The 27,554-nt window shown below is 41.3% G+C and overlaps 2 protein-coding genes across 2 annotated transcripts in view; one reads left to right on the top strand and one right to left on the bottom strand.

The window, feature by feature from the left end:
• Positions 1-27,554, top strand: part of LOC147019931 (cilia- and flagella-associated protein 263-like) — a 152,041-nt gene that overhangs the window by 60,991 nt on the left and 63,496 nt on the right. The window lies entirely within an intron of this gene.
• Positions 1-27,554, bottom strand: part of LOC147019932 (BOS complex subunit NOMO3-like) — a 74,753-nt gene that overhangs the window by 37,379 nt on the left and 9,820 nt on the right. The window contains exons 3-10 of the mRNA XM_085894792.1: positions 22,816-22,861; positions 21,983-22,083; positions 12,208-12,308; positions 7,846-7,918; positions 7,126-7,278; positions 6,881-7,015; positions 1,484-1,573; positions 1,116-1,221 (exon numbers count right to left, since the gene is read on the bottom strand). Of these exons, the coding sequence (XP_085750918.1) occupies positions 1,116-1,221; positions 1,484-1,573; positions 6,881-7,015; positions 7,126-7,278; positions 7,846-7,918; positions 12,208-12,308; positions 21,983-22,083; positions 22,816-22,861 (805 nt within the window). The remainder of the gene's footprint in view (positions 1-1,115; positions 1,222-1,483; positions 1,574-6,880; positions 7,016-7,125; positions 7,279-7,845; positions 7,919-12,207; positions 12,309-21,982; positions 22,084-22,815; positions 22,862-27,554) is intronic.

The following is a 27,554-nucleotide window of genomic DNA, read 5'->3' as shown; positions in this document are numbered from 1 at the left end:
CGTTTGCAACTATTCTCTCCAAAACTTAAAGTCTGCTATCCACCAACAACTCATGCTTTCTCTCATTTCTACCTCTGAGCATTACTTCACTCGTTGAGACGCTGTGCCCCTTTCACTTGAAACTCCTCTCCGAGTACTGCGGTGCATCTGTGCATTCTTGTCTTCCTATTCCCATCACGCCACTTTGTCTTTTGATACTTCTTCACCTGCCATTCCGCTCTTTCATGAGCCTCAATACCAGTGATGTTATTAATTTTTTTTTTTGAACGTGGCTTCAAATTGTGTTTGACGTGCATTGGCCACAATTGCAAAATCGGATATAAACCATGTGAGATGAGGCGTCAAATTATAAGAGAATACTTGGCAGGTGTGAACCTACCATTGATTTTACTCAGTTGCATGTCACACTATCTGAGCTGGTTGATGGCCCCTCCCTGGTTCTTGGCGCCACTTGGTCATGTTCCCTCTCGGTCTCGGACAATGCAATGTTCAATCAACCCCTTCCTTGTGAAACTCCCAAAATCCACGTTTTCTGTTCTCCTCCACTACACTTTGTTACTCTCTTCTCCCACTTGCTTAACAGCATTCACGAGTCAGTCACATCTCACTCTTACATTCAGGGTTTCAAGTTGACAGTACCCAGCCACTGCAAGTCATCCTCTATTCATACCCATGATCTTTGCCAATCCCATTAATAGTCCACAAATCGGGTTGGTCACTTTTTCCTTCCCTCCCATCTTCCGATTCATCCATTCCATTTTCTTGCAAGTTGATTCCATTTATCTGTTACGTCTGCCTATTATTCCAATGACCCACTGTTCGTGCATTACCTTTCTATGCTCCGTCACGTCACTCTTCCATGAGCCTAGATTTTGTATACAAGTACAAGGACATAATCTAATTTATCGATAAAAGTCATAAATCGCCAACACAATCAAACAGATGAAAACACAGAATGCAAGTTATTTAGAAGTAGTAAAAATGGCTTTACATTGAAGCATTGGGAGGTTTCCAAAATTGACATGACTACTTATAAACCGAAGCAAAGACTTTTGTGATGATAAATAGATTATTGGCAGTTTGCGTACAAACAGATTGCCGTGCTTGAGGGGTACCTTTAATACGATCGTTGATGGTGACCATAGCTCCGGCGATCCCATTCCCATCAGTTGCTTCTAGTACCCGTCCGGTTACTGAAAATCCCATCACAAGGAAGTCTGGCTGTGGACGTATGAAAAAAAAAAAAAGACGGGACTGGGTGGGATCCATGAGTCTAAGGATCTAACAAAGTGTTTTTCAAAGAGGGAAATTGCAACGTTCCAGAAAATATCAGGAGAGTAATGATATACTCGCAGCTGATCAAATTAAACAACAGTGATGTCATACCATGAACTGTGACATTTAAAAGGAACAGGTGGGACACATGCAGCATTTGAAAATGGTGACTTTTTTTCCTTTTTCCTTTTTCTTTTTCCTGCGATACCTTCAGGATGACGCTGTCATGTTGCACGGAAAATGAGAGCCTTGAAGGAGCTACATCAAATGTGATTCGCTCACCCATGTAAAAAGGAACCTACACAAACAGACGGGAACATCTGCTCAAATCACAATAAAGGCAAACTTCAGCACACCTGGCATATGACCTCATTCTATGGTGCCAGAGGATGACAATTTGGGGGTTATGTACATAATATCTATGACGTTTGTCAGGCTTGTTGACATCTCTCCTCCCTCCGCTGTTCAAATACCTCTCTGACCTTTGGCAAAGAGAACATTTTTCTGGAAGGATTGGATCCAATTGACAAGTAATGAACAAATAAAATGAATATATTTCAATACATTCCATTAACTGATTTATTAACATGTCTGAAGTTAACACATCCTGAGGCCCTTCCCATACCATGAATTAAAGCAACAATTATTGCCAGAGCACTTATCTAACCTGATCCGATTGGCTGACAAATCGCTCAGCCATGGAAGGACAAAGAAAATAATCTGCAAGACCCGATTGGAAACACTGATAATGCCTTGCAAGGAGCACAAAAATGGAATGAAAGGAGAAAAAAACTTCAATAAAAAGCACGCACGCATAATATATGATATACTAGCAAATACCACCCGTCACTTCGCCGACAGGAACACCGAGATGGGGGAGAAAAAAAGAGGGGGGAGTGATAGGGAGGGGGAAAGAAAGAGGAAGTGGGGGAAAGAGAGAGGGAGGGGAGGGGGAAGAGAGGAGAGAGGGAGAAAGAGAGAGGGAAGGAGCAGGAAAGAGAGAGAGAAGGAGGGAGAAAGAGAGAGGAGAGAGGGAGAAAGAGAGAGAGAAGGAGGGAGAAAGAGAGAGAGAAGGAGGGAGAAAGAGAGAGGGAGGGAGGGAGAAAGAGAGAGGGAAGGAGCAGGAAAGAGAGAGGGAAGGAGGGAGAAAGAGAGAGGAGAGAGGGAGAAAGAGAGAGGGAAGGAGCAGGAAAGAGAGAGAGAAGGAGGGAGAAAGAGAGAGGAGAGAGGGAGAAAGAGAGAGGGAAGGAGGAGAGAGAGAGAGAGGGAGGGAGGGAGAAAGAGAGAGGAGGGAGGGAGAAAGAGAGAGGGAGAGAGGGAGAAAGAGAGAGGAGGGATGGGGAAAGAGAGAGGAGGGATGGGGAAAGAGAGAGGAGGGATGGGGAAAGAGAGAGGAGGGGAGGGGGAAGAGAGAGGAGGGGAGGGGGAAGAGAGAGGAGGGGAGGGGGAAGAGAGAGGAGGGGAGGGGGAAGAGAGAGGAGGGGAGGGGGAAGAGTGAGGAGGGGAGGGGGAAAGAGGGAGGGGAGGGGGAAAGAGAGAGGGAGTGGGGGAAAGAGAGAGGGAGGGGGAGAGAGAGGGAGGGGGAGAGAGAGGGAGGGGGAGAGAGAGGGAGGGGAGAGAGAGGGAGGGAGGGAGAAAGAGAGAGGGAAGGAGCAGGAAAGAGAGAGGGAAGGAGGGAGAAAGAGAGAAGAGAGAGGGAGAAACAGAGAGGGAAGGAGGGAGAAAGAGAGAGGGAGGGAGAAAGAGAGAGGGAAGGAGCAGGAAAGAGAGGGAAGGACGGACAAAGAGAGAGGAGAGAGGGAGAAACAGAGAGGGAAGGAGCAGGAAAGAGAGGGTAGGAGGGAGAAAGAGAGAGGGGAGTGAGGGAGAAAGAGAGAAAGAGAGAGGAGAGAGGGAAAAAGAGAGAGGGGAGGGAGGGAGAAAGGGAGAGGGAGAAAGAGAGAGGAGAGAGGAGAAAGAGAGAGGAGGGGAGGGGGGAAGAGAGAGGAGGGGAGGGGGGAAGAGAGAGGAGGGGAGGGGGAAAGAGAGAGGAGGGAGGAGGAAAGAGGAAGGGGGGGAGGGAAGACAGTGAGAGGTGAGAGGAAGGGAAGGCAGATGTGTGGTGGAGCGTAAATTACCATTCATACAGTCTCATCAAAATGATTCTGCATAGAAAAACAGTGAAGATGTAAACAGAATAATGTCTGCAATCCATTTTCTACCAGTCATACTATAAATACCACACAGAGACAAACACTGCCCAGACAAGTCCGGAGACAAATTTCCATCCTGATACATCCGGCAACAAACTCCCATCCTGACACGTCTGGAGTCAAACTTCCATCCGGACACCTCTGGCAACAAACTCCCATCTAGAGACAAACCCCACCTGGACATAACTACCGTCCAGACAAATATGGAGATACGCGTTCGGAGACAAGCTCCCGTCCAGATATACACACCGCCCGGATACGTTCGGAGACAAGCACCACCCGGATATAAATACCACCCGGAAGTATCCAGAGTCAAGCTGCCTGGAAATAAACACCGTGCAGACACGTCCGGAGACAAACTCCGGTCCAGACATGAACACCGCCCAGACTTAACGACCAGAGAGAGAGAGAGGGAGAAGGAGAGGGGGGATGTTATGCTTTGTGAAACACACACACACACACACTAGTGTATATATATATATATATATATATATATATATATATATATATATATATATATATATATATATATATATATATATATATATATATATATATATATATATATATATATATATATATATATATATATATATATATATATATATATATATATATATATATATATATATATATATATATACATACACATATATATACATGTAGTTTTTTTTTTCCAAGTGGTTTTCCGGTTCAGGTTCTGAACACGGTGGTGAAATTTAAGCTGCTCTGTTCCACCTCAACAAAACTGAATTTTTTGAGCCGGATTTGTCATGTTTTGTGTTCGTCATTCATCAATGTGTTGCTGTTTCGTCCTGTGCAATATTTTATGTTAATTCGTTCATTGTTTTGTACTATTTGTTTCGTATTGTCAAGGCCTTCCTCGAATAGAAAATGTGCCCTGTTTACCTTAGTCCCGGTGTATTCCCAGGTATCTTGCTTCTATTTCCTCAACACTGTCCGATTCCTATTTCCTCTCCTCGCTTCAAAAAAAAAAAATATATATATATATATATATATATATATTTTTTTTTAATCAGAACAAACAAACAAACAAACAAACAACAGCAACAACAAAACCCAACTATATTTCACCCCACAATGAAATACCATTGAATACCAAATACCTCTAACAACAACAATCAAGCAAAGGACTTCTGTGACTCAATCGGCGAACTTTCCCACCCAGATTTCTTCTAATGGCAAATCCTCATTCCTGGACTTGATGATGACAAACTTCCCTGCAAATGTCTCCAACGCTTCGTCTGCTCCAATTGGTTCATTTGCTCATATGCTTGTGCAAGTCAATATCTCTCTGGCTATTCTCAGAGAACAGCCTCAGCACTGGCGAGTCTGGAAGTTCACTCAGGCAGATTGGCAGGGACAGCAAGCAGCCATCTCTCTTCAGGACTGGTCTCCCATATCGACTGCTGCTGCTGATGTTAACTCAGCCTGGGAATTTTTGCACAGAAACTCAAACTCAAACTCAACTTGATTCCACAGGTAGGGAAATAGAGGAACAAATAAGAGAGTGGAGGTGAGCAGTCATCTTGGTTATTGGTAGTTTCACCAGAAGGGTTTGATGGTGGACTCTCTCTGTCTGTCTCTCTCTATCTCGCACAGATTCATCCCATCTCATCTTCAATTACCTTACCCTTCTTCCCACCCATGGTACACTGAATCCTGTGGTGAGGCATTTGTTCTGAAACAACTTTCCTTCTCTTCCTGGAAGGCAAATCCAACCGAAGGCAATGTCAGTGCATTCCAAAAACTACAGACCTTTCAGCTTACTTGTAATCATCAGCAAGGTCATGGAATTAATCATTACAGTTGATATGAAAAACTTCCTTTTCTCCAACAGCCTCATCTCAGATCACCGATTTGGTTTGAGACCAGGTCACTCCACCTTGGACATGGTGCCTCTACTCACTCAACAATGGATGGAGGCCGTCAATGTCAGACATGAGATCAGAGCCATCTATCTGGACATATCTCGTGCTTTCGATACAGTCTCGCATTCTTCCTTACTCTCCAAACTCTCCGCCTGTGGCATCCAAGGCCAACTCCACACATGGCTTTGTGACTTCCTCTTCTCTCGTAGCCAAGGTGTGGCACTCACTGGAATCCTTAAATCTCCTTTCCCTGTCAAGGCTGGAGTGCCCCAAGGCAGTGTTCTGGGCCCAGTTATATTCCTGATCTTCATCAATGATTTATTTGACTCTCCAGAAAATCTTCTTTATCCATTTTCTGATGACTCCAACATCTGCCGCGACATCCCTCATCCTTCAGATAAGTGGGCTGTAGACTCTTCCCTCTCTTCAGACGTTGAAAAAAAAAAATCACAAACTGGTCAAACACTTGGAATATCTTTCAAGCCTAACAAATTTCACACTCTCACCATCTCTCTTTGAAAGGGCCATCTGGCAAAGCCTCCTATCTACTTGCTTAACAATCCTCTTGAGGAAGTTCAGTTATTCAAACTGTTGGGTCTTACTATCAGCCATGATCTTTCTTGGGAAAACCACCTCCAAAGCCAGCTGCCAACTGGGCATCCTCCTTCGTACAAAGTCATTTCTTGGCACATCTGAACTCGTATCCACCGACAAGACCTTCATCCGCAGCTTGATGGAGGACTGCTTTCCTCTCTGGGCAGGCTCCCCTGCTTCACATCTTGCTCAGCTTGATGCCTTGGAAACCAAGGTCTTCCATTATTGGAATCTCCCACGACAAAGCTGAGTCGATGTGATTATCATTTCACCATTGCAGACAGGTCGGTGGTCTCTCTGTCTTCTACCACCTCCTTTGTGGTCTTGCTCCCTCTGCTCTTTCCGTACTTTGTCCCCATAAGTTTTTACAGGGATCATACAGTCCACCATCAACCCCTTCTGGTGAAACTACCAATATCCAAGATGACTGCTCACCTCCACTCTCTCATTTGTTCCTCTATTTTCCTACCTGTGGAATCAACTTCCACATCCTCTTCAATCTCATCCATCCCTCCAAGTCTTCAAGACAGCTGTTCACCACCATCTCAAATCATCCCCAATCCAAAACCATGAACTTTTCTACCCTCATTAACTCCACTCAAATCCCTCCTCCTTCTAATTTTCCAGTTTTCCCTCCTTGGAGTTTCCTTCTGCATCCAACTTCTCCACCCCATGCATGCACGTTTTACGTCCTGTTTTTGTCTGCTCCATCCTGATTAGTTAAATGTACTAGCTCTTCCACAAGCCTTGACTACAGACACAAAAAAGAAAAAAAAATACACCAAGAATAGACACCTCAGAGGCGAGTGCACATATCTCCAGAGTCTAGATGATCTTGACATCCTCATGTTGCGCTTCATCTGTCTTATTACTAAGTTAGAAAACACTTTTCCCCTCAAGACAGCATAAGAAGCAAGTGGAACTGACCAGCTCATATTTCCCAGGTGGAAGTGAGAAGAAGAAGTGACCTTTGGAATCAGAGGTTGCACTACAGATGAACTGTGGAAGATCAGAGGGTGCTGAAAAGCCTGCAACAGGATCCATACTGCAACCAGAAACATCCTGAAAAAAAAAAGATATCATAAAAAAAATAAAGCTATATATATATATATATAACCAAGAAACGCAGCTCCTTCTGGTTACAAGCAAATAAAACAACTTGAAGTACACACCAGTGGTTCAACTGACTGAGAAAAGAGAAGAAATTGAACACCCTGCACCGGTTCCTCTTCACCCCGGACGGAGCCCTGCACATCATAAGCAACCACTGCCAGCGCAGAACCCAAATGGACATTCTCCGCCTTCACAACCAATGCCAAATTCCTCTGCACAAAACACATGCACATATCAACACCAAATCAAAGTCCACATTAAATTGGCCTTCAATATCAAAAACATAAAGCAAGATGACAAATGAATGTAGAAAAATTAATTTTATGAAAATTACTTCGAGGTTGCTTACACCTCCTTTCATACTTTGAGGAAAAATAATTTACTATCATGAGCCTTCCATTTTGGCAGAGGATCCATGGGGTACATGAAAATTGCTCAAAAACACCTGGAAATAAAATGCTTTTAAAGTGATTCAATTCCACTATTTTGTGTCATTCCGAGTACACAAGTTAAAGCAAATTAGAAAGCCGCTATAACATGATTACTGTATTTCCACTTATTAATCATTTGTTTTAACTTCAGAATTTAACATTGCTTCGGCAAATCACCACTGAGCACACACACAATTTGGTACCTTCACCGTGACATCACATGCTCACCCGAATGGAAAATGAAAAACCGATGAGAGATTCAAAAAATATATATATATACAGTATATATATTCTCATGCCACACTACAGAAAGCTATACTAAATGAAATTTTATTAGAGAAACCTCACGGGAGAAAGACTCCATTTTGGATGAGAAGCCACAATCTTGTACTCTCCTGGCAATACTTTGCTGAAGTTGTATCTGCAAGGGAGAAATTCCAATGTGTGGATTCATAATAGTTATGCACCTTCCACAAAAAGAAAAACGCATTTGAACTAAAAAAAAAAAATCAAAACTATTGTGTTGAGAATATGGAGTTTTTCGATAGGTATACCACTGCCCACTACATAGTTTGGGGGCAAATCCCAAAGAAATTCCACTTCGATAGTCTCTCAAAGCCTGGAAGGTAGGTGATTTCAAATATTCAGGAAAACAATCCAATTGAAGAGTCTGGTAATAAAGAAATTGCCAGATTACATTTTTGTGTGAACTTATCGATGGGACAAAGCTATTATGCACGACATCCATGTTACATTCGGTATGCACCACATCCATGTGTCCATTCACAATCTGTTCAGACATGCATGCATAAAGCACAGTGAGGATCTCCTTTTTGTGTTTTTACATTTTGGAAGAAATAGAGTCTTGACGACAAAAAAAGATCAATTCAAATGAGAACAGTAAACCCTCAAAACATGGCAGGTTCTAATATCGTGGGTGTCGACCAATCGCAAACAATCTATTGTGTTCCAATTTCATTATGACGGAATTTAATTTTGGCCATTCTCTGTTTTTGAGCTAAGACGCGTCATTGTTTGTGTCCGTGTGTACAATTACCTCCCATTATGAGCCTTTTTGTTCCTCGCGCACCGTTTATTGTAGTAACCAGACCAGCATACAGGAACGAAGCTAAGTTTCAAAATGAATAGTTATCGAACAGGAAATGACACACGGAGATCCTGTAGTACGAGATCTACAAGATATAGTGAACACACAACAGTTAATGATGGTGTCCAAACATGAAGCAATGGACGAAATTTATTGTGCCAAAAGGCTGACAAAGGATGACTGAGGAAAAGAATAAATAAACAAACCAATGTCACCCTCAGGGTAACCCGTATCTTGCCAAAAGGTGACCACGTGTGACTTCTTTAAGGTCACACTGAGGTGAACAGAGCTGCTATCCACCAGGAGCGACTCCTTGAGGAATATCTGCCTACGAGAGATTCCGATGAGAATCGTTCTACAGAATAACCATGAAAAATATGCGTTTCCCTCATAACGTCACCAAATGACGTCATAATGTCTCAACCTTGACATATCGAGAAAGCACTCAAGGTGTTCAATTTGAGATATTACACGATATGGTACCTAAGATTTCAAAATTTGACCTTGGGGTCAAAAACTTTCGACCTCCAGCGCTAACCATGAAGGTCAGTGCCGATTGCCACCAAAAATTAATCAGCTGAGCGCCAGACCATGAACTATATTCCCATGAAGTTTGAAGACGATCCAATCAAAATTACTCAAAAAATAAGGGTTTCGTCGACTCCCCTGATTTGCGACAAAGTGACCTTGAAAATTTTATGCGCTGAAAGGGACCTCTATAGGCCTCTGATATGCGAAGTTACAAAAATTTCCAATGATAACTGTGCTCTGCAGAGTGATCGATACGTGATTACAGACAAAAAAAAACATACAAGCTGACTAACATATCTTGCAAAAACTTTGTTTTGGCAAGATAATTTTTTTGACTTGTTTGATACGTTGGCAAGAGGTGAAAGTGCGGCATCTGGGGGCCGCAATTATGAGATCGATGAATCGACTGGCAAACACAAGTCAAATATCCGTGCAAGTGTTCCTGCCAGCAAAGTAGAAAAGTGTCATTCCAATCCAGTGATCCTCTTATTGAAAGGATGGAAAAAGCACTTAATGTTTGAATCGAGCACCAAACAGAAAAAAAAATGCCTTTGAGTGAACCGGTGTACGGGATAAACCATTGCGGATTTAGCCTTTTTGAGTGGACCGGTGAAACAGGAGAAATCTTTTCCCATTTATCAACGATTCCACGAGGCACCCGGGACCGAGCTGATCCAACAGCCATCGCGAGTTCCACATCCACATATTTCTAACCTCCGCCGTCCCCCAAAAGCAACATCATCATCATCATCTCTGAGCGAAGTCTTGCGTATTTAGCCGCGTCGCAGACGCTGGCTCGAAGAGAGCTCCGCGTTGTTCTTTTTCTACTGGTGAAGACAAAACCTTTAGGACGCGGCTCTTTTATTATATATACTGTTGTGATAATAAAGTGCCGTACTGTAATTGGCGGCAACGGAAATTGGGCGGATGTGGCAGCACTGTATATGAAGGTCAATGGCTGGTGATGACACGTATACCACGTACTCCATGGAAAGTCATGCTGGAACAGTAATGGTATGTTATATACTATATTAGGAATAATGTACTCTGAGGAATGTAATTGGGATTAGAGTATGGACTTTAACTTCATTATTATGTGATGCGTATGTGGTATTTGCCTTCAGTATTATGTGTACAAGTTATTGTATTTTGTTATTCTTACCCTATGTATATTTATGTTGTTGTAGATATGCGTATGGGTTTTGTGAGAATAAAGCCGATCGAAAAGGTCTATTGTTGATTACTACAACATATACAGGATCCAAATATCCTTAAATACTAAACACCTGTACACATCCTCGCTTTGAGGGTTCCTTTTGAGAGCGTCTATCATGAACTTTTAAATATATTTGGATATTTGCTTTAAAGTTTCGAAAAGTTCACGTTACTATTTAAAGATTATTCCGTTTAATGTATTGTAATTTCGTAAATACACTATTTTCTCGTCATGAGGGAGGAGCCTCCATGACGGGACTCGCTATTGGCTCCATCAAGGCACGTGAAGAAATATCGGAAGTTGTTGCTATTATCAAAACTTTTAAATATATTCGGATATTTGCTTTAAAGTTTTGAAAAGTTCACGTTACTATTTAAAGATAATTTCATTTTTTTTTTAACCGTGTCTCGCGTTGCGAACGCTGGCTCAAAGAGAGCTCCGCATTGTTCTTCTTCTTGTTCTTCTTCTTCTTCTTCTTCTTCTTCTTCTTCTAGTGAAGACAAAACCTTTAGGACATGGCTCTTGGACACATTTGTCCTTGTTGTTTTAAGGCAGAGTACAGTATGAACGAGTAGGTAATTCAGTACGTTTACCCTCACCCACCTCGCCGTTTTAGAATACATTGAAAAAGGTAAAAGTCTTGTGTTTTTGTTTATTTTATGCTGTATTTATTTCTTTCAACGTTTCTTTCAATGTTAACATGATATATATATATATATATATATATATATATATATATATATATATATATATATATATATATATATTTTACAAAATTATTTCAATGGTGATGTGTGTATTTTCTGGCTGCATTTCATTTTCCCCTATATTTCCTCGAAGCCCAGGAACCGAAACCCCCTTTTCCCATTGGCCCTTAGTTTCCACGATCGCAGTATAACTATCATGGTAGTTTCCAGGAACATAACCGCACCCCACCCCACCCCCCCCCTGCCCACTCAGCCCCCTCCTCCAATATTTGAGGGTTTACTATACATCCAATTAACCTTTGGCAGTATTCTGATGAAAATGACAGGGTGATAACTTGATGGACAGGTTGGGTGTGTGACAAGGACGAACTGATTCCATTTTGGTGAAGATCCGGATATAAGAATTTTTTATAATTTTCAAGTGATTCCTCATCATTGAGAGATAGGGCCAAAAACAATATGCAGTATCGCACGATATTTCAAGTATCCGTTGTGGATGGATTATGATAAAACTGGTGGATTAGCTGGGGAGGTGACAAGAACAAGCCGATTAGATTTTGATTTCGGTCCGGATGCAGATCCGGCCTAACAGTGGGATACAAAATGTAAATCATTGAGCCTGGCGGAGGTATGCGTTCTGTCCTGGGTGCTATTCTTATGTTGTCTTATGTATATGTTTGATTTGTGTATGCAGCTCCACTATGAAACTTAGGCCTAATAAACAAAAAAAGATGACATTTTAGTGTCACTAAAATCCTCAATGTCAATAAAGAGAGAAAGAAATGTATATCAGCTCGAAAACATGAGATTCCCAGAGGCTTGTGCACAAATTATATTTAAACCACAAATGGTCCAAATTTACTGTTTAGCTATATTTTCAAATGTGACCACAAGTTACATCATCACCCATCAGAATAATCTTTATAGGGACAAATCTCAGTTGACAGATTTGTCTCAGATAAAGAACAATTTGGTTCGTAAAGAGCAGTCAATTCAACACTCATCAACTAGTTTGCAATGACATGTTTAAAAGAATACAGTGATTGAATTTTAATGTTACACCTGCAACTCAATCATATGGATTGACCATAGCGAGAATAAAAAAAAAAAGTTGATATATTATTTGTGTGATGAATGTGAAGTCACACCTTCCACGCTGCTGGCTGAACACTGTCTGAAGCTCTTTGCCATCAGAAAGCAGGACAAGGGAAACACCAGCTGGACCAGTTGTAAAACCAGAGCTTACAACCTGACAGATGGGGAAAAAAATTATATTAAGTAGTTATTACCATGTGAAATACTCAAGGCAAATCGATGTTAGCATGTTTACGTAACATAGATATGAGGCTGCAAAAAGCATGTAATCAAAAGAAAAGTGTTTCAAAATGATGTGAGGAAAGGCTTTTTCAAGGATGGTCAGGCAACTTGATCTTGGTCGTAATGTGGAATATAGCCACTGCAATGAGTACGACTACAGAGCATGTCAAACACAATTTCAAGCAGAGTACAATATATATATATATATATATATATATATATATATATATATATACATATATATATATATATATATATATATATATATATATATATATATATATATATATATATATATATATATACACACACACACACACACACACACACATATATACATATGGGCTGCAAAAATAGGTATACAGTAATGAAAAACAAAACGTGTGCACAAAACGTATTTTATTGATTATACAAGCATATCAATAATAAACATATTAATCCCTCAAATGTTCAAACTGTTTGCCCCCGGCATTCACACACTCCACAATAATCCTTACTGTATACCTACTTTTGCAGCCGGGGGGAGAGACAGAGAGACAGAGAGACAGAGAGACAGAGAGACAGAGAGACAGAGAGACAGAGAGACAGAGAGACAGAGAGACAGAGAGACAGAGAGACAGAGAGACAGAGAGACAGAGAGACAGAGAGACAGAGAGACAGAGAGACAGAGAGACAGAGAGACAGAGAGACAGAGAGACAGAGAGACAGAGAGACAGAGAGACAGAGAGACAGAGAGAGAGACAGAGACAGAGACAGAGACAGAGAGAGAGAGAGAGAGAGAGAGATCATTATCTTGCAGCACCTGATTATAGTTTAAATCACTTCTGGAGGTGTAGCTGTGCTGCTTATACAGTAAACCCTTAATTGTATTCAGATTTAGTTATTGCGGGACTTCCTTTCGTCCAATTGCAGTTTTGAGCTGAGACGAATAATCCTTTGCGTCCGCACGTACGATAACCTCACATTACGAGCCTTTTGTTGTTTCTTGTGCACCGCTTTTAATGGTGCCCAAAAATAAAATGTTGGACAGAATTAATTATGCTAAAAAGCAGAGAAAGGTTATTATGTGCAAAAATATCGAGTTGTTAGATAGGTTGGCTGGAGGTGAAAGTGTGGCATCTGTGGGTCGCCATTACAGGATAAATGAATCGACTTGCGCTATATCCATAAACGCGAGTAAAATATCCATGCAAGTGTTGCCACCAGTGTTCTGCAAAGCGCAAAAGCGTCTTTCCAGTCCTGTGATCTTTATATTGAAAGGATGGAAAAAAAAGTCCTTAACACTTGGATTGAGGAACAAACACAGAAAAAAGTGGCATTAAGTTAATCGGTGATACAGGAGAAGTCACTGCGCATTTACCAACATTTCCACAAGGCACCTATGGCTGAAGACTCCTGTTCAAGTTCCACACCAGCAAAGGCTGGTTTGAGAACTTCAAAAGAAGATTCTGCCTCCATAATGTCAAATTAGTCAGGGAAGCAGCATCAGCAGGCCATGATGCTACAGAAAACAACCGACCGCAGCTCATGAAACTAATCGAGGCGAAGGGATTTATGCCGGAGTAGGTCTTTAATGCCAACGAGACAGGATTATTCTGGAACAGAATGCCATCTCATACCTTCCTGTTCAAGCAGGAAAGATCTGCTTCAGGGTTCAAGGTGGCTTAAGATCGTCCTCCCCTTCTCCAATGTGGCAATGCAGCAGGCGACTTCATTGGAGTAAAGCCAATGCTACTCTTCCAGTTGCTGAAGCCCCCTCCCTGCTCCACGACCCAACAGCATCATTATCCCAAGCTAAGTCTTGTGGTATTATGGCAGAGTAGGTAATATTTTTACCCTCACTCACCCACTGTTTTGGAATAAATTTAAAAGCTAAAAGTCTTGCGTTTTGTCTTTTACCTCCACCTCCCGGAAGGTGGGTGGAGGTTATGCTTTCACACCTATCTGTGTGCAGGATATCTTAAAAAGTTATGGATGGATTCAGACAAAACAGGGGTGGACAGGTTGGGTGTGTGACAAGGAAGAATTTATTTAATTTTGATTAAGATCCAAATTCAGATCTGGATCAGAATTTAAAGTCATTCTTTACCATTGAGTGATAGGGCGAAAACAGATATACAGCAAAACTCTCCAATATTGTGGGGGTTAGGTTCTTGGGAAATTCTGTGATAGTTAAAACTGCGATCGTGGAAACCAAAGACCAATGGGAAGAGGAAGGTTCGGTTCCTGGAATTCGAGAAAATATCAAATCAAGGAAGATCAACGACAGCCAGAAATAAACACATACAGTGTATGTATGTGTATATATATATATATATATCTATATATATATATATATATATATATATATATATATATATATATACATACATATATACATACATACATATATATATATATATATATATATATATATATATATATAAATATAAATATATATATATATATATATATATATATATATATATATATATATATATAAATATATATCGTCGACCGAGAATTAACAGGGTCCAACTACACTTTTTTAAAGTTTGAGAAAAATGAAATCAAAAATTCAAAGTGGAATTGCCGCTATCTCATAACATTTTATTTTCATATCGTGTGCTACATAATATCCGTGTCGTAAGAGGCGACCAGGGTTGCGTCAGGAAGGGCATCCAGCGTAAAACATGTGCCAAATCACTATGCGGATCATACGGATGATCCGCTGTGGCGACCCCTAACGGGAGCAGCTGAAAGAAGAAGAAGAAGATCGTGTGCTACATAACAGGTACATATAAAGGTTACATAAAATAATCTTACTTAGTTTCCTCTGTTGCCCTTCTACATGGACTTCTAAATTTGAATGAAATGTCAGATAGACCCCGTTAATTCTCGGTCGACGATATATATATATATATATATATATATATATATATATATATATATATATATATATATATATATATATATATATATATATATATATATATATATATAGATATCATGTTAACATTGAAATAGACATGTATATCGAAGAAATATGGTGTAAATTAAACAAAAACACAAGAGTTTCACCTTTTTAATTTATTACAAAACATTGAGGTGGATGAGGGAAAGCATCAAGTACTCGCCCTGTACTCTTCTGCCGTAAATAGAAACCACAATATTTAACTCAGGATGATGCTGTTAAAGGGGGAAGGGTGGAACGAGGGAAGGGTGAGTGGGTGAGGGGTGAGCGGGGGAAGAGTGAGCGGGGAACGGGGGGGGGGGAGTGGGAAAAGCGATTGGAAAAGCAACATTAGCTCTACGACGAAGTCACCCATGGCATTGCCACAATGGAGAAGGGTAACAGCAACACGATCCTTAACCACCTTATCTTGAACCTGGGATCTTCTCTGCTTGAACAGGAAGCTGCGAGGTATGGAATCCTCTCCCAGAATAAACCTGTCTCATCAGTGTTAAAAACCTGCTTTGGCAATTCGATTTGTTTAATGAGCCACGGTCAAGAATGTGCGTTTGAGAATGAAGCATTAGAATAGGGATTCGAGTCCGGGTGTCAGAAACTAAGAGTTTGAGAATGAGTGTTCGAATATGGAGTTGGAAAAAGAAGGTTTGGGATTGAGGAAGAGTACAACGGGGAAGATTCTACCTGCAATCATTGACCCCACAATGGCAGACCGCACAGATGCCTCATTTTCTTCACAAGCCAACCGATCGAACAACTCGATATTTTCGCCCGACGTCATAACCTTTCTCTGCCATTTGGTACAACTGACTTTGTCCATCGCTTCACGTTTGGGATCACCAAAAATGGTCCGCGAAAAACACAAGGCTCGTAATGGGAGGTAATCGTACACGTGTGGGGCGCAAACGATGATTCAACTTAGCTCAAAAACTGCAATAGGTCGAAATGAAATCCCATGATGACAAAAACAGAATACATTAGGTTGCCCACGATTGGTCGAAACCCACGATATTTGAGGGTGAGCACGGTATCCCAAAAAGTGATTGGTGGACTCTGACAAACTTAGTGGGTGAGTTGGTGAGATGACAAGAACAAGCCGATTAAATTTGAGTTCAGGTCTGAATCCAGATCAGGCCTATCAGTGGGATACAAAACATAAACTAATCATCAGAAGAGGTATGCGCTCTTCTGAGTGTCTTTCTAGTTTATACAGTATATATTTTACTTGCATGTTTATTTCAATGTTAACATGCTTTACATTTATTTTACATGCTTATTTCAATTTCAACGTGTTTATTTTTAGCTGCCACCCACCTTCCTCGATATTTTTTTCGAAGCCCAGGAACCGAACCCCCCTTTTCCCAGAGGCCCAAGGTTTCAACTGTCGCAGCATTTTCCATGAGCGTAACCACCACGATATTTAAGGGTTTACTGTTTAGTGCCCTGTGCTTACATAGGACAATAATTTGTAATTTGGGTAGGGTGCCAAAGACAGTTAGTTGCCCACTCTTTGGGAAAGACATTGGGGGATTTTAAATGGAGGTCGACCGATATGGATTTTTCAGAGCCGATACATATAGGCTACTGATATTTTAGAGAGAAGGAAGGCTGATATATCAACCAATATCGATAATTAATTAACATTAAAAAAAATGAGAATTACATCAAATAATTGTACTTGAGTTAACAACTTTATTAACAAAGTATTTATTTTGAAAACAACTACAGAAACTTCACAAATTTGAACATTATAATTTCTTAAGCTCTTCTCTTCTTGTTCTTAAACTTGAACAAGGTCATCCTACTATGTAATGTCAGAAGGAAAAAAAAAAGGCTCAGATGATTAGAACATCTGTTCTAAAGGTTACATTACCATCTGCAGTACTGCAAGACACCGGTTTACGACCGGGATACGTTCTGAAAAGTGCGACGAGTATCAAAATCATGAAAATCAAAGCAATTGTTCTCATAATAATTATAGGAATAAGGGAGGAATGCGTTCCTCACGTCACTACTTCAGGTATTATATTTTGCTTTTTAGCTCGCCTGTTCGAAGAACAGAGAGCTATAGCGATACCCCCGGCGTGAGCGTGAGAGTGAAAATGTTCAAGTTTTTGGTGCAAGTTATTTCCTTTCTAATGTTTTTATCCATCACACTATTTTTTACTGATTACAATATACAAATACATACATTTCTTTAAAATTATTTGGATCAGACTTCACTGCAATGCTTTATAAAAAATATTATTTGACTAGTCTTTTAAAAACAATAAATGTATAAACAGGCGAGCATTGGGTGGCTTTGACACCAACTCTCTGGTTAGCTATGGTATTACCCTTTTTTGATTGACAGTTATATTCAAGTACAAATACGTAGAAATAATCATTTTAAAAAACTTACCAGACATATTTAAATAAGAATAAACCTCCTCCAGAAGTTGTCCAAGGTAGTGGTACGTCTTCTTCTTCCTCTTCCTTTAATGAAAGTGGGCATTCTTCCCAACTTTCTACATCGGAACAGCATGATCCCAATTAGTGTATGGGGGTGTTTTTATCTTTGCCGGTGGTCTTGGGGTGGATGAGGGGGGCGGGGGGGATGCAAATTCTCAATGTAAATGTGTACCGTGTAGCGCTACCTCCAGGCTGGGGAGGGTATATTTTTGCTTTATGCGCATAACCCAGGTTATTTTTTTCCCCCTACAGAGCTGGCAGTTGCCTATACACTGCCCAAATAAAGGTATGGGTCAGAAGAACATGTCGCATGCTAGGAACAAGATCGCCCGTAGGGTGGGTACTCTGTTAGTATTTATCAATTGGTGGCAAACATAATAACCCGGCAATCCATTAATAGCAGTGTCCATTTGATGAACAACATCTAATTTCATTTCTGAGGTTTCATTTTTACAATGCGTCTTAGCCATTCCACAGTACAATACATTCCTTTATGTGCAAAGCAAAGTACAGACTTGGTTCTTTCAGCGATTTTGCGATCTCCCGATTTGGTACTTTAGCGATGTATTATGGGTTCTTTATCAGTCTTGTAAGTTCTGAAAATGCTCAAGAATAAAAGGAATGACGACGTAAATTAAAATGACGTAAATTGAGAAGCGGTATGAATAACATGACGATGTATTTGCAAAACGACATAAAAGGGGGCGACGTTAAACTGGGGTATTTCTTCATGTCTTTCTGAGCCACAGTTATCATATCTGTAATATGAGACGTGTTAAATTATTGTTTATAACAAATTAAAATGTGAACAGATTGTGATGAGATCTATTAGTGACTTGCGTTGAATTCTCTCTTTCCTGTCAGTGACGGTGTGTTCTATTTTCCTGAGATAGCCCACTCAGTTTTTCTGAACCATCTCACGTCAGCAGTCTCCTCCGTTTGTCGTGAGTGGCTCCGACATCACTGAACACTCGCTCACTCGGGACAGAAAAGGGTGGAAGACAATGGAACTTTCTTGCAAGTGGACGGAGTGTTTTCAGCCTGTCTGCATTTTGCTTCCACCCTTGCAGTGGCAGGCCACTCCTTCTGTCGATAACAGGCTCTCTTAAGTAACGGACGAGCTAATCATCAGGCTGGCCCAGACTTCAGCAGTGTCCCGATGAGCATGGGACCCAAGAAGTCTGGTATAATTATACGGCTGTCCACCAAACAGGAGGGATGATCTTCCTCTACTCACGACCTTTTTGGATCTGTGCCCTCCTCTTCACTGGTTCTTTCTTGTGTGGCAATTGATTATTCATGGTCAATCTCCTCCTTCAACCACTCTTTGGCACTGTTTAATGTATCCTCAGAAGTAAAGGCATATAATTATTGGCTTCGCTTTGGTCAGACGAGTCTGTACAGCGTTAATTAATTAATTTGTGACGTCTCACGTTTAAAAAAGCATGTGACGTATGATTTATTGATGGCTGGGTATAGTGTGAACGCCAAACGCAATTTCACAGCCATTGCCGGCCCGGTCCCAAGTGGCCTTGAAGACGTGGTGTAAACAAGTCCATAGAGGGGATTGGAGATGTCTCAACATCGATTCAAATACAAATATTGGTGTTTATTTCAGTGGAGTTGTTGGTTGGACATTGTGATTGTTGAGTGGTAGTTGGATTCACGTTTATCCGGGTTAGGTGAGTGATTGTTGACTTGGTTGGCGAGATGTTGATTCTGTTAATTGTGAGCCAGTGTTGGAATTGTTTTACGTATTGGTGGAGTAAGCGAGTAGTAAGTAGTTGTATTTATGATATGGTCTTGTGCTGCTATGGAACGGTTATCTGCGTAAGCATGGATTGTCCCATGAGGACTGAGGAGGTTTTGGCATGTCATGGGGAAAGAGGTTAAAAAGTGCTGGGGAATGGACGGCTCCCTGCTGGACACCTTTTGAAAGGTTATGATGAAAAGATTGTGTTGATTGTCTCCAGCAAACACGTGCTTGTCCACCAGAAAGAAAGTTTGAAATCCAAAGTTTGTCGTTGATGATGTTAGTTGTGAAAATATTTTGGACCAGTGTGTGTCTAGGCACAGTGTTGAAAACTTTGTCAATGATGATGGTAGCAAGTAAGTTGCATTTGGGGGATTGGCATGGTTAAATCTGTTTAAAACGAGCTACATGAAGTTGGGGAGATAAATAGTTGTGGAGTGAAGGCTCTAACAGTGAATGCCCATAGACACTCCACCGTCATGTCAATACGTGACTTTCAAACTGCCATGGGAATGCAAACAAGGCATTTTGTGCATGCACTGTGTATGTTTTCAGTGACTCGGTTCTCACCGATTTAGACAAAATTTTCAGCATTTAGACAAAAGAGCAGCAATTTCAGAGAGGGTTACCATAATTGTTGTGTTCCTGAATGAAAATCGGACCCATGGAAATAGAGGAAGTATGAGAAATACCGGTGGATGATAGGAGTCAAGTTTGCAACATTTCCTATTGTACAAGCGAGCAAGGCAGTGGTTAAAACACACACACACACACACACACACACACACACACACACACACACACACACACACACACACACACACACACACACACACACACACACACACACACACACATACACACCCTGATGATCCCTTCGAGCGTGAACATAGAAAACAAAGCCTTGCGACTGGACATCTTTCTCAGGAACAAAAAGGAAAAGACAGCATTGCTGATTCAGATATCAGTATCCAGTGATTTTGGCTTAAATAATGCAGAAATCAAGAAAATCCCCAAATACCAGGACCTCAAAAATGAGATCAAGGATCTTAGAAGCTGAAGAGCGTCAAAATTGCACAAGTGATGATTGGAGCAACAGGAATAACAAGAAGCGAATACTTCGATATCGCGCGGCTGGGGGCAGTAAAAGTCCAGGTTAAGAATGATGAAACAATTTTGCAGTTATAAAATTTAAATGTAGACACAGTGAATTAGCATGCATGATGGGAAGAGTTGTGACATTGGACAAATTTCTATTTACAGCCCTCAGATCAAAGGGACGTACGCGGCCATAAGTGTGACAGAAGACACAGGACAGAAGACACAGGACAGAATAGCCAATTGTATAACAGCGCGATGTTGCCACACTGTAATAAAGAAGAACCTCACTGAGATTTTAAAAACCATCCCCAAGAATATTACCACAAACGAACTATAGTTGCAGGCTGTCCGGGGTTCAGTGATTATCCTGAAAAGGGCCCTCGGAACAAAACATTTGAGAATAACAAAAATTGAACAGCTTGGTCCGTGAACCGTGATCTCTTACTGAAGCGGAGGGGGATACTTTGAGTCAAGGGAGAACTCCGTTCCACCTCCTGAATCCCGCAAATGGAGACAAAAACCAACGGCACATGCACACTTCTCCTTTTACCAATAGATGCAAAAATCTAGTACAATTTCCCTTGTGGCCTGGGAACCAAACAAAATACATGTATTCATCACGGCACTCACAGCCCATCACAGCTTACACTCCGACCTGCCAACTCTCAAATGTGACAAATGGTAAATACAATCATTTTAAACTTGCCCTGTGCATTGACAAGCCCCAGATAAAACCTTCCTGTTGGTGTCAAGAAGAAATCAAACCAGATGCACTGTATCCCTCTGGGAAGTCTGCATGAATGTTAGGAATGATGGCATCATCTTTCCAATTACAAAGGTCCATTAAATAAATCACCAAGCCTGCCATGTTCACACAAGGTAATCTCACAAGGTTGAAGTCCACTCATTGATAGGCCTTGGAGTTTTGTCAGTAGAATACAGGTTACATGATATCAACTTTTTGGATGAGTTGATCAGAAATTTCTCCAAATCTTTCATTATGCAGAGGCACACCCCTTTATATCAGGTATTTTTCCAAGTATTTCCAGCTTGTTTTAACAGCTTGGTGAGCCATTTTAGAGAACAATCCTTATCGAGCACCCACAGTATACGTTCCATGCCCCGATGGCCGATGTTGCGAGGGGTTTCTGCGCACGTGCGCCAAGCATTCTGGGGTGGATTACGTCATTTTGAAAGCCACGTGTTGATGATCTAGTCCACTCTTAATAATAACATAAAAGCTTAAACTCTTTCATACATCTTGACCCTGGAATTATTAATGAACCAAATTTTTTTTTAAAAGATGATCTGGGAAAATAACTGATGTGTTAATCCAGTAAAGACTTCTCACCTGCCCAGTGATTGCAAATCCCTGAAAAGTGAAGTCGATATCCTCTCCCCTTGAGCAACGATCCGAATGACCATCCACCTGCAGCTCTACGCGACTTGGTTCTGTTGGTAGCATCAATTTAGAACAAGTAACATAGCTTTCAGGCAGAATACTGGCTGCTTGAAGGATGTTTTACACCAAACTTACACACAACAATTACAAATAATTAGCACCTTACACTTGTCTCAAAGCAAACTAGAAAGCATCTGAAAATGCAAAGCCCATCCGCGTGCAATTCGTATTTTGGCTTATTGTTCAGCATGCTAAACATGACGGAAACAGCTAAAAAAAATAAAAAAAAATCCAAAGAAAATTGACAGTTTTGGTACCCTTTGACCTTTTGATCTTAAGACAGAAAAATAACTAAAATCAAAAGAAAACAAAAATAAATGGCTTCTAGATTTGGATTGGTGAACCAATTCAGTGACCCAATATGCAAGTTCTTAAAATTTCAGGTCAATTGGATGAAAACTATTTTATGTGATGTTGGCCTATGACCTTTTGACCAAATTATTCATTTGTCTTCTCCATATTCTCATAATAAAAGTTTGATGAAAATTTGATGACAAATGCTCAAATAGTTGGAAAAAAAAAGTTACAGGACAGATCGACAGACAGAACAGACAAACGGAGGCACACATGAGTGATTGTAAAACCCCATCTCTCGCTGCATGGGGGGATGAGCTGATAACACGCTAACATGAGAAAAGTTTCATTGACTAGGAAAGGAGCAATGACTAATGACTTTTTTCAATAAAATGTACACTCAACACCATGCACATTGTCCAACCCACCAAAGCTCCAACCTTGTGGTGGTTCAATTGTCAGGATGAAATCACCCTGAATAAAACAACAACAAACAGAACCACGTCAAACATCTTGAAGCAATTCCCTCCATTTCATCTACTCCAATCATATTGAATATATATATATACATATATATATATATATATATATATATATATATATATATATATATATATATATATATATATATATATACACACACACACACACACACACACACACACACACACACACACACACACACACACACACACACACACACACACACACACACACACACACACACACACACACACACACACACAAGCCGGAAGGCGGTGATGGGTCGCCGAGCATGGAAACTATAAGATAGAGAGCAAAATGGATGTCATATAGCGGATAGGGAATCACCTGAAGATTATGCATATCAAATCTCATCCAGTTCCATCTACTGATAACTACTCGGAATCCATTTGAATGGAAAGTACCGAAAATGTGGTTTGAAATTGGAAATCCCCAAAGTTCGAGGGGGTGCTGTGGGTGAACAAAGATCTAAATCGAAAATCCGGCTCGATCGTTTGTGCACAATGTATTCCAGATGATTAGTGTGAATTTTCATGACCATCCGACCATAACCCTAGGAGGAGTAGCATTTGACGCGAAGGCACCTCCAGCTCTCGCATATTATCGATTTTTGCACTAATTGACCTTTGACCCCTGACCTACGCGAAATTGGTCAATATGTCCTGAGGCAAAGTTGTAGTACTCAATGAGTACCATGAACCTGCAAAGTTTCATTCGTATCGATGCACTTACCTGGTCGCTAGGGGGCCGCCAATTTTCGCACATACCCTAATTGTAGGGGGCGCTGCAGGTAAAGTATTCCATATATATATCACAAAAACCGGAATACATTTCATAGAGCATCACCTGTAGATCGTTCATGCCAAATTTCATAACCCTACGTTGGATAATGGCTTTCGGAATTGATTTTGCGTGAACGGTACCGATTTTGAAGGTTTTTTCGGTTGTTGCTAGGGAACCAAAGCGTCCCGAGCAACCATCACAATTTCCAAAGCACGAGGTCATAAGATGTACCTACCACCCGAGTTTGGTCAAAATCCGCCCACGCTTACTACCAATTATGCTGATGACAAATGAACATCCAAACAAACAGACAGAATTACTGACAATAAGGGTCACCTATTCCGGCGACCCAATATATACACATATATACCCTTCCCATTATACTCAAAACATTCGCTACTTATTCTTCTATGTGGAATACATGACTGGTGGTAGCATCACTGCTGAGAAGTGAGATTATGCCACAAATGCAGTACACCCTGGAGGTTGGGGTAGGATTTTGGAATTGGCCAAGATGCTGACAATAATGCACCTTCTCTTCTTCAAAAGACACCATGGGATCTTTAACATCCACAAGTTAATGTTGATGCTGACAGACAGGACACCATGTTTAATGGCCATCTGAAGGACAGTGCACTCTGTGATGCAACACTCAGGTTGAGAATCAAACCTTCACAACACAGCTCAAAAAATTAAAAGTAAGTGTGCGACTCTATACCATACTACCAACACATTTGAAAAGTAAAAGGGCACTCGGTAGAGCGCATACCTGACACTCAATGCCTGATCCACGAGAACATATTTAGCTCAATACATTTTTCAAATATCATGCTATATAGTTTTTAGCACTATCTCTCAATGGTGAAGAATCACTTTAAAAATTAAATAACTTTCGGATTCGGATCTTCACCAAAATTTAATCAATTGTTCCTTGTCGCACACCCAACATGTCCACCAAGTTTCATACGAATCCGTCAACAACTTTTTGAAATATCGTGCGATATATCATTTTTGGCCCTATCATCTCAATGGTGAAGATTCAATCTAAAAATTCGAGGAGCCGGATCCGGATGCGGATCTTCACCAAAATCTAAACAGTTCGTCCTTGTCATACACCCAACTTGTCCACAAAATTTCATCTGGATCCGTCGACAACTTTTGAGATATCCTGCACACAAACAAACAGACAGAACGGGGTGAAAACATAACCTCCTTCACCTTCAGTGGCAGACACACTGGTTGTCAACACACTGGTTGACGTTAAAGATCCAACTAAACCTTTCGAAATGAGAAGGCCATTATGTACCAGCATCTTGGCCAAAATCCAAATCATTTTCCTAATCTACAGGACCATACAACGAGTAGTGACCAGTCTGGGGTGTTTGTCAGCAACGGAAACGTTCACGACTTGCTGTGAGTGCCCTGGTATGCTCCACTACTGGAGCACCTAATGATGCCATTTGAAACTGCAGCTAAACCAGCCAATGGGGTAAGTGTTGAGAGTCACATGATCACCTGATGCCATCTGTGTGGACTTGTATTTTGTTCAATAAGAGGCAGCAGCATATATGTGAATCATTATTACAGCCATTCTAAGTCTACTCTTCTTTTGATTTCAATGACATCTTCAGAGCAAAAAGGCTGCGGATATGCCGAGCACAGGTAAAGAATATATGATGCACAAGCTGGAAAGGTGGAAACCGAACCAAAAGACAAGCAGGGGACCCATTCACCAAGTCACGGCACCGATGTGCACTGCAAATGGGGACCGGGTCGGGGGCAAAGACTGTGGGGGTGGGGTCACGTTAACAAGGGTCCAGGAGAGAAGCAAAGAACAGTTTGATAATGTGCTTTTTGGACACTGAAGAAGCAAGCACCTTTGATCTGTGAGACAACACCACATCAGGAGTTTGCACAGTGACCGTGTGTTGTGTTCAGTGCATGGTTAATGCTTGTATACTTACGATTTAATGTGGAATTAATTGTTCATTCATTTTGTGTGCAGCCTGTGGCTGCTGGTTTGCATCATTGCTGGGAGCATGGCTGTGCCACTGATGCAGTGCCCCCTACTGGTTGGGGAGGAATTTAGAACTTGGGTGGCCATGGTGCCAGCGAATAATTGCTCGCCTTTCGCGAAGGACACCATGAGATGTTTAAAGTCCACTAACTAATGCCGACAGAGAGAAAGCCAGTTTAACGCCCATCTGAGGGACGGCACACACATCGATTCATCACCCTGCCTGTGAAACACCGGGATGACGATTTATAACTGGGTCAGGATTCAAATCCATGCTCGACAGCTTAGAGGTGAGTGTACATACCTCGCGGCCATCCTGTCATACCACAAGGAATGTTTACTATATCCATCTCTCCAAAGTATGTTGAGGCTAAATGTTAATTGGAAATGTTAAGTAGAGTAGAAAGATAACAAATGTTTCAGATAAAGTTCGATTTTACAACTTGAGGGAGGTCGAGAGTGTATCGATTACATATAAAACTCAAGTTTGGACCAACCAGACTGCTGGTTGAACATCAATAGATCAAAGAACCTTGGGTTTTGTGATAAGTAGCAACCAGAACATTGAAATAAATACCCAACATTGAGCCAACATTAAACAACATCCATATATTTTATCGCTTTTTGCCACACAGGTTTTCGATAATCTCTCCAAATTACATTGCTGTGCTGATAGCAATTTCGCACTGAAGGTAGTACCTGTCCAGATACCAACCAACAGGTAGCAAGCCTTTACCAAAGCTTTCAATCTGACAATACTCAGGTCAGGTCAGGAATGGGAGCATGCGCCAGAGCAGCGCGTCGCTGCATCCACTTTCCACTGGTACTCCAGGGGCCTCCGTCTGGCCATCCCCCAGGCAGATGCCTGGCCCATCCCCATCTCCTTGAGATGCTGATCAACCTGCTGCAACCACGAGGCATGTGGTTGGCCCATTGGCCTCCTCCACTCACGAGACTCCCTCGCTGAGAGAATATGTTGAGCAGGATCAGCATCAGGAAAACAAGCCACATGTCCATACAGCCACAGCTGACGCTCACGGACAATGCAGGTAACAAATCTCATTTGAGTCTCTCTCAGCAACCGCTCGTTGGACACAAAGTTCAACCAGCAATAGCCAAGGATTCTCCGAAGAGACCTGGTACCAAAGGAATTAAGTCTCCGTCTCAGATCCTTGGTCAGAGTCCAAGTCTCACATCCATAGAGCAAGACTGGAAGCACCAAGGACATGAAGACTCGTACTTTTGTCCTCCTGCACAGCAGGTCCACACCCCATTGTCCAGTAAATCCATGACTCCCCAGGCCCGACCCAGACGTCTATTGACCTCTGACTCACAACCAGCAGAGACATTAATATCACTGCAAAGGTAATTGAATCTCTCCACCACCTCAATATACTCACCACAAACAGACAGACAGGACAGCAGCATCCAAGATGTCATTGAAAGCCTTGATCTTAGTTTTGACCCAGGAAACCCATAATCCCAGAGGCTCCGACTCCTCATTCAGCACCTCGAGGGCCCCCAAAAGGATATCTAAAGTCTCCGCAAAGATGACTGCATCATCTGCGAAATCAGGGTTAGAGATCTTGACATTCCCAAATGATGCACCACAGCTTGATCTCTCAGAAATCCTCCCAAGAGTCCAGTCCATACAAATGCTGAAAAGTGTGGGGGCCAGTACACATCCCTGACGAACTCCAGTAACAACTGGAAATAAGTCAAAGATGGTGCTACCACATCTCACAGCACTCTCAGTACCAGAGTAGAGTTCAGACATCAGATCGACCAGTTTTAGTGGCACTCCAAGAAGACCAAGAATCCTCCAGAGGGCATCACGATTCACTGAATCGAATGCTTTACAGA

Source organism: Eptatretus burgeri, chromosome 9, assembly GCF_056783735.1.
Source record: "Eptatretus burgeri isolate ZD-2024b chromosome 9, Ebu_testis_v1, whole genome shotgun sequence".
In the NCBI taxonomy this organism is placed as follows: Eukaryota; Metazoa; Chordata; class Myxini; order Myxiniformes; family Myxinidae; genus Eptatretus; species Eptatretus burgeri.
This window is presented reverse-complemented; position numbering and strand designations above follow the sequence as displayed.